The sequence below is a fragment of the Hydractinia symbiolongicarpus genome, chromosome 6, assembly GCF_029227915.1.
Source record: "Hydractinia symbiolongicarpus strain clone_291-10 chromosome 6, HSymV2.1, whole genome shotgun sequence".
NCBI lineage: Eukaryota > Metazoa > Cnidaria > Hydrozoa > Anthoathecata > Hydractiniidae > Hydractinia > Hydractinia symbiolongicarpus.
The window spans coordinates 25,757,293-25,765,653 of NC_079880.1; the positions used below are offsets into that span (position 1 = coordinate 25,757,293).

At 34.9% G+C, this 8,361-nt stretch overlaps 2 protein-coding genes across 2 annotated transcripts; both read right to left on the minus strand.

Moving 5' to 3' along the window:
• Positions 1–1,147: 1,147 nt before the first annotated feature.
• On the minus strand, positions 1,148–2,566 carry LOC130648247 (tigger transposable element-derived protein 4-like). Its single transcript, XM_057454286.1, has 2 exons — positions 1,304–2,566; positions 1,148–1,240 (listed from the first exon to the last, which is right to left on the minus strand). The coding sequence occupies exons 1-2, from the start codon at positions 2,564–2,566 to the stop codon at positions 1,148–1,150; spliced, it is 1,356 nt and encodes a 451-aa protein (XP_057310269.1).
• A 959-nt stretch (positions 2,567–3,525) lies between these two features.
• Positions 3,526–7,639, minus strand: LOC130647843 (extracellular calcium-sensing receptor-like). The gene has a single exon (XM_057453830.1). The coding sequence runs from the start codon at positions 7,474–7,476 to the stop codon at positions 5,023–5,025; it is 2,454 nt and encodes an 817-aa protein (XP_057309813.1). The 5' UTR covers positions 7,477–7,639; the 3' UTR covers positions 3,526–5,022.
• Between the last annotated feature and the right edge of the window lie 722 nt (positions 7,640–8,361).

Genomic DNA, 8,361 nt, shown 5'->3' on the forward strand with positions numbered 1-8,361 from the left:
CCGGTAAAAGTACAAACAATATCACTTGTATTTCTGAAAGTACAATTTTTGATAATTAAATGGTCTGGATTCTTCATTATTCAAGATTCCGATATGAATTGTAGATTTTTCAAATACAATGATCAAGAATCTTCGCGCTAGTAAATTGACAACAAAAAACTACATTATTTGCGACGTTGATTTCGACGTTGTAGATTTTTCGTTAAAAAGAATTTGTAGATTATAATTTCAAATGGTGACAAGAACAAAAAATACTAGAACACCGGGTACAACTATAAAGCCGCATTCTAAGCACAACTTAATTTTTACACTTAATTGGCAAGGTTGAATTGCGTATGCATCCTTGTTTACCTGTTAGCACGAAGTGATCAAATTAGTCTGCGGGGGATCCGAAATAAGGCTGCAGTGCGACAACTATAAACACATAGAGGAAATACGGCGATTATTATGGAGAAACACTGTCTGTTACTAAGCGAAGGTGAAGAGAATACTTTTACATACGCAGAAGTTGTTAAAGAAAATGTACAGTGTATATACCTTGAAAAAAGCGTACGAACTTGTTTACAACTAGGTAGTCCTTGCTGTGCATGCTCAGTTTGTACAAAACAAGTCTTCTATACAGTAACATTTACGCGTAATTAAAATAAATGCAATGCAAACATCGTTAATACGCACTAACTATAATGACGCCACAAGGGCCGACACGCTTACGTACAGTAGACTCCCGGTTATTCGAAGCCTCAAGGGGGATAAGAATTTACTTCGAATAACCGGGAGTTCGAATAACTGAAAAATTCGTTTTCCCGCAAGATTTTCAACTTAACCTTAATGGGATGGACTTTTCTTAAGTAATTGAGGCATTGTGGTTCAGTTGAGCGTGTAAACACAAAGAATTTTTACTTTTTGAAGAAAGAATAAATTTGAACAAATTGTTAACAGGTTTTAAAATATGAAAGTTATAAAGAAAATGTATCTAGTAAATACAAGGAGTTCAACTCTTAAAAAAATCTTTAATGCTACATTGTTTTTTACTATCGATGCAGTGTTTTTGACATGTACGTGTTATCATGTTTAACTGCTTTCTGATTTCAAGACCATTCTCGTCAAACAAAGACCATCTTTCCAACAATTCTAAGGCCTCTTCCAACTATGACTGCTTTGGCTTCTTCGGGGGGATGTCATGTGCCTCAATTTCATCATCATCGTCATCTTCGAGATTCGGCGCGTTTTGATCTTTGTCCTAATTAAGTACGTTTTCCACGATTTCCTCATCAGTCAATTCAATTGATTTACTCGTGCATACCTCAAAATCAATATCCACAAAATCATCTGCGTTAAAGATGTCGCCGTCAACTTCTCTTTTTTTCAACTCGCTTATGCTGTCAGAAAGAGATTTAAATGGGTCATCAGCATCATTGAGACTCGTGATCTGTGCTTCTTTTGAGATGCCTGCCTTCTTAAAGCAGTTTTTAACGGTGTCTTTTGAAACAGCGTCCCATGATTTGACCAAGATTTGCATCCCTTTAAGAATGTTAATTTTAGGGACCTCTTTACCGCCGTCAATGAACTTTATTTGACGTTTCACAAGATTTGACCGGTAATATGCCTTCAATGCTCGGATTACACCTTGATCCATGGGCTGGGTCTTAGACGTTGTATTTGGTGGTAGAAAAACTAATTCTACTGCTTTAAGACCAGTGACTTCTGGATGAGCTGGGCAATTGTCAATTATCAAGACAATCTTTCGACCCGCAGTTTCAAATTTAACATCGAGTTTTTTCACATAATCGGTAAAGATTTCAGAATCCATCCAGGCCTTCTTTTGAGCTTTGTACTGACAGGGAAGACTTTTGACTCCTTTGAAACAGCGCGGTGTAACCGATTTTCCGATAACGAACATGGGCAACTTTTCACCTAGGGCATTTCCTGCTGCAAGTCCTGTTAAACGAACTTTGCTGAACTTTCCACCAGCACATCTTTCACCTTTGTCATGATAGGTATTTGTTGGAAGCATCTGGTAGAACAAGCCGAATTCATCAGCATTGAAAATGTCTTGTAAATCATAGCGTGACAAAATGGTTGGCAGGTGTGTTTCTTCCCAGCTTGTTGTCATCCCTGGTGTACAAGACTTTTCCTCTCCAGAAATAATTCTGTAAATGATGTTTTGTCTGTACTTCCATCTGTCTAGCCAGCCTTCTGAAGCTTTAAAATCAGGTTCGTTGAATTGCTTTGCAAAATCCAATGCTTTTTCTCGAATGATTTGACCACTAATCGGCACAGTTCTTTCACGAGCATTAACGAACCACTTGTAAACTGCTTTATCAATGTTATCGTATTTTCCGGAAGAAAGCTTTTGTCTTTTAACTCCATACTGGCCTGATTCATACTTGGTAAAAATGTCACCTTTATTCTTAACCCAGTATGAAAGTGTGTTAGGTGGGACACCATACTTTTTAGCAATAGACGTTTTAGTTGTTCCTTCTTTTTCAAGCCCTTTCAAAGCAAGATATTTTTCTTTGATCGTCAGAACAGTTTTCTTCCTTGACGTTGTCTGAGCGGTTGCCATCTTTAATGTGCATTTGAAGAGCCTTTAAAAAGTTTGTTTACATCCACCCACTTGTTTTTTAATCGAGCTTTCGAAACGTTCGAAAATTAGATGAAACGTTTGAAAATCAAAGGAAATGTTCGAATTTTGAATGATCCTTTTAAAACGTTTGAATGTTATAAAACGAAACGAAACAACACAACAACAAAGCAGTAACACCACAATTAGGACGAAGAAGTGAAAATTACAATGGATCTTGTTTCAATGATAATCAACGAAACACAGCCGATAGAAATCATTCTTATCAAGTATTATGAGAGTAACTCAACCGTTATGGGATATCATGAGTATCAAAAGAAATGGAACGCTGTTATTGGTGAAGTCCTAGAAGCTAAAATGGAACCAACAAACGACATAGACAAATATGCAGTGGCGGTCTGCAAAAAAGGAGATATTGTTGGTCATTTGCCTAAAGGAAAAACAGGAAAATTTGCCAAAACGATATTTTACTTTCTGAAGTCAGAAATGTTGTGTACTTGCAAAGTAAAAGTGACAGGGAAAAGAACTAACTTTGGAGATGATAAGGGATTGAGGATCCCCTGTTTGCTTCAATTCTCTGGACCGAAGGACAATATTGAACTTTTGAAGAAATTGCTTGAAGAGTGTAAATAGCCATGAATATTGAAACCTGATTTTTTGAAGAAAAAAAGTGTTTTAATCGCAGAAAATCAATGTTCTCACTCGACGATCTTCCAATAAGAAAAATTCGAATAACTGAGGGTGACTTAGCCTATAATTGGCCCCAAGGGGAATAAAAATCACTTCGAATAACCGAATTATTCGAATAACTGAAGTTCGAATAACCGAGAGTGTTTTTGCCTGAGTTGGGTAAGCAGATCCAAGGGGAACGCCATCTCACTTCGAATAACCGAATTATTTGAATAAGTGCAGGTTCAAATAACCGGGAGTCTACTGTAGTCAAAATCCCGTAAGGGCTATTTAACCTGCTTTCCTTCAAGTTCAGTTATTTTGGTTTGGCTCTTTGTCGGCACTTTGACTTTTTTTAACAGTAACACAAATTTCGTTGTTGGTCTGTCCACTTTTGCGTATGTGAGATTTCCTAAACATACAGTGCAACTTTGGACATATCTGTCACAATCTTTCTTTAACCAAACCACTCTCGCCAAACGTAATCTTACTTTTTCAGTTTTCTTATCTTTTAATAATACGATATCTTCAATACGAAAATTACTTAAGCTGATGTTCCATTTTCGCTTGCTTTACAATGCATTAAAATACTTACTTTTTTTCCTTATTGTTAAAATGTATCTAGGACGCACTGCGTTCTTTTTCATTGTTTCCGACAATATAAAGACGCAACTTTGAAGATAACGGGGAGGAAGGCAACACTGATTCCGACTTAATGGCAAGTAGTTGACAATAAATTCAGCCTCATTTAAAATAATGTCCAAGAATTTCTCCCTCAAACGAGGATTGCGGTGACTAAAAATGTCTTTTAAGATGGCGCGTACACATCGAATTTGACGTATCTATACCCGGCCCATGTGCGAAAGCGCAGGTGGATATATCTTCTATTCTATCTTATCGCACGCAACACTGCGTAGAACATTTTTTACTTTCTCCTGATTCATTTAGTTTACGGCTATGGAGTAACACAACATTCCCGGATTTTATTTCCGTATAAACATTTAATATATAAAACATTGTTATTTTAAATTCGATGAAAACCGGTTTCATTCCGGTGTGAACGGGATATTAGTGAAATCTTCTGTTCATCTTGTTATAAAAAACTTGAACGGCGCTCTTATTAATAATTTTTAATAGGCGCGTCGATATAAAGTCAAAAAAGAACAAAAATAATATGTTTAACTTAAGAAGATAGTAATGCATATGTTCTAATTGAAAATCTATTTATATATATTATAATGGAGCAAATTAAATTGAAAAGTTTAAGTTTAAGTAAATTTATACCCTCTAAGTCTGGAGAAGAATCTTCTTTGAAGTTCGGTCCTGACAAAATAAACTGTTCGGCGTATAGAGGATGTCCGCCTTGGAGAAGTTCCAATGTAGTAGAATTTAACATGAAACAAACAAGCAAAAATAGAGAAAATCATTTTGTTTTTACCAAATTAATATTTTCTTTTTCCTTTTAACTTCAAACAACGAAAAACAAATTTTATCTTTTGACGAACCAAAACAATAAATTTACAGTAAAAACCATTTTTAATCAAGTAGAACCTGAATCAAGATTCTTTACATTTAAACTTGCACCCACTGTGCGGTCAAAAGCTGATAATCAGCAATTTCTGGATGGTTAAAAATCCCAATGCATCTAGCCTCTACGCCACGACAACGTCAAAACAAAGCCAGAAAGATTTTTGGTTTTTAATAAATATATTTATTATCTTGCTAACAATAACCGGATATAAACTAATGTACTTCTTTCAAAGAAATTATCAGCTTCTTGAGCCTTCTCTTTTTCTCATTTTCATATCCACTCTTTCTTTTGAGTTATTATACAAAATTCTTCGAAAGACCCGAATATTATTCCGTTGCGGTTGGAACATAAGAACCCAGACTTTAAATGAAAACAGGAAAAACAAAATACAAAAGTTTATTAACCACGAGAGAACCTGATATTGAATAACTTTCTTGTTTATATCTGTTATGCTTGTATGAAGCAGTGCTGCCATTATCAACACAAGAATCACACTAGATGATGCATACAGTATTTTTGTTCCTTCATTATAATAGGAGGGCAAATTTCGAGCACGAAATGCTTGAACCATGCACGAAGCGGTCAGGAATAGAATATATGCAAATTGACAAATCAGTAGATTGTGATTTGCACAAGTTACTTCGTTTAGTAGCTGTTCTCGATTTTTCATGTTTACAATACCATGAGGTGAATGGTAAAGTGCTAGTATAACAAGGCATCCATAAACAGCTTGAATCGACAGTATCCAAAGATACTGAACATTTTTTGTTACTACAGAACGTATTAGCACTCTTTTGCTCTGAAACACGCGAACAAGAAACACTGTCTTGGCAAAAACAATGGCTAGTATTAGGCAAATTAACTGTCCATGTAAAACCATTGTTATAATGCAAGACGTATTGTTGATGTATCCAATTGAAGAAACAGGTGTCAAAAATAAAAGAAAATGAATTGTAAGTTGTGTGATGGATAAAAAAGTATTTGATGAACGGACTAATGGCGTGGTTCTATTCTTAACAAAAAAAATAAGAAAAACAAAGCTCAATGCTGCGCCTAAACACACCAAACTGTAAACACCATAAGCTATTGTAGTATTATAAATGATGTATTTATTTTTATAGGTAAGGCAAAGGGTTCTTTTTCTGTTTGACTCTGTGTTGTGTGGGCAATCTTGGCACGTCTCACTGCCATTCTTCGATTTGATTGTGGTGTCTGCACACTTTACACAAATCCAACAACATCTTTTGTTCAAATAAATTGGTTCGTGTCCAGCCAAACATTGTCCATGGCACTTTGAATTAGGTGCTCTCTCGCTATACCCCGCCCAAACACTTTTTTTAAATTCAGAAAATTTCAGTCTACCCCATAATGTTAGTACTAATGCTACGTAGGTGAAACTAACTTCTCTGGTGGTGTAATTAATTTGCAAAATTTCTATTGACGCAGTGTCCGCATTATTTATGAAACCAAAGCGGATGGGCTTTCTCTGAACTTCTTCAATAATGTATCCGGTTTTTTCTTTGACATTAGTACCAATAATAATCTTCAAATCAAACGTAAAAATGTCGAAAGCAGCAAGTGTATTGTAAAGCGTGACATATGTCCCCTGATCTATCTGTTTCTGCAGTGACTTAAGATATGTTCCATTACCACTTTCCAACACATTAGCGTTTGCATATTTTCTCCATTTGTTGATCACATTTGTTTCTTCTAGCTTCCAAAAATAGTTAAAAAAGCTATTTATTTTTTTATTGCGACTTTTTTTCACGTGTATCATTCCCTGTACTACTAATGGTTCAAAGGTTTGAAAAAAAGATGAAGGTAGATTTGAAATTGCAGGACTTGCTAACCAAGTCCTGTTATATATGAAATACCTGTCGGCCAATTGCAGGAAACTGATACTATCTTCAGCAGTTAACCATAATAGTACCACGTCAATGTAAGCATTGCCTTTGAGCCTTTTGATCATGTCCACGTCACTCAAAGAAGCGCCATTCGAGAAAAAAAAGGAAAAACTGAAGCATATTTCAGCATCATTAAACACATCAATTGCTCTATAATAACCAGCTTCTCCATATGGATTGTTAGAAAAAATAAGCCCAACATGTTTCCACTTCATAAATTTTATCAACTCGAGAAATGTATTTAGAACTTCATAATCTTGCGAATTTAATTTGTAATAGTTTTTGTATAGTTGATCATACGATTTGTACTGATACAATGATATGTAAGGCTTCTTTGATGCTTGTAGAAGATTAACCATTAGTGAAGAAACAGCTTCACTTGCGTTAGCTACTATGATGACCTCATCTTTACGGGATGGATAGGATATGCAACAAGTTCCATTACCTTTAGAAGGCAAGTTAACGTGTTGCAATACAGAGTCCAACGCTGATTTAAGTGTACCCTTAGATCCATAGCAAACATCATATATGACATAACCCATGGAAATCATTGTGTCGTTTCTTCCGTGATAGAAAGCATTCATTTCCTTGTTGATAATATTTACTTTGTAATCGATTCCCTCTAAAAGCATCAAGGAGTCGATTTTTAATCCCTTTCCCAAACATAATGACAAATATATTGCCAAATTAATATCTCTTTTTTCAGAAATTGTTCTAAGATTTCCTTTGATTAAGCAAATGAAGGACAATGCAGCAAGGAGATAACTAACAAGGCGCTGAACATTCATATTGTTTGTAACGTAACTCGTTTCTTGACTTCGTAACTTCGTGACCAACAGTTCCAGGACTGAATTTTTACTTTCGACACGCTTATTTTCTTTTTTAATAAAAAATTTAGTCTTTACAATCAATTAATTTTCGTTAATCAATTTTATTTTTGTGTTCATTTCTATATTTTTTTATCTTTATAATTATGTTACAGGTTATATTATGGTCTATATGTTAAAAAATAAAGAAAATAAAAAATAATAAAAAAATAGAAAAAGGTTAACATTTCTTATTAATTTATTCCTTCAATACCTTTTTCTTTTCTAACTTAACAAATGGGGTAAAAAGTATAAGCTATGAAAAGAATATGATTACAAGTAAATAATTAGTTATGAAACTGTACTGTGTATAAGGCACAATTTTTTTCAGACGTGTTCTCGCGAAGATAAAACTAGTCAGGTTTGCTCAGATCTGGACTGGTTCCAATGGCATCCCTTCACCAAGTAGGAAATACAAATTCTCCCTCCTCCATTTTGCTTGTACTGTCCAGATTTGATCATTAAGCTCAGATTTGATCAGTAACAATAAAACGCAGGTGTACTGCCACCGTATTTAAAGCTAATATAAGCCTTTCGCTCAATTTTGCAAAACGTTTGGTTGTAGACATTGGTAGAATTAATAGAATCCAATTTTGTAATAGGATAAGCTTGACTGAGCGTGATTTTTTTACAATACGTATTTTAGAGTTACAAAAAGCAACCAGGCCCAACTTGGTTCAGTTAGATAGAATAGTTCAGTTGGGTGTAGAAGGGTATACGTCTTTTTAATAGGAGCTGTGAAAACATTGGGCATTCATTGTGATACTTGAGTGTTGCGAAAATGACTCAATTTTTTATTTTTGTTGA

Coding starts and splice junctions, on each gene's coding strand:
- LOC130648247 (XM_057454286.1), bottom strand. CDS start 2,566: ATGGCAACCGCTCAGACAACGTCAAGGAAGAAAACTGTTCTGACGATC. Junction 1,241..1,303: donor TTGTGGATATTGATTTTGAG/GTATGCACGAGT, acceptor GTACTTAATTAG/GACAAAGATCAAAACGCGCC.
- LOC130647843 (XM_057453830.1), bottom strand. CDS start 7,476: ATGAATGTTCAGCGCCTTGTTAGTTATCTCCTTGCTGCATTGTCCTTC.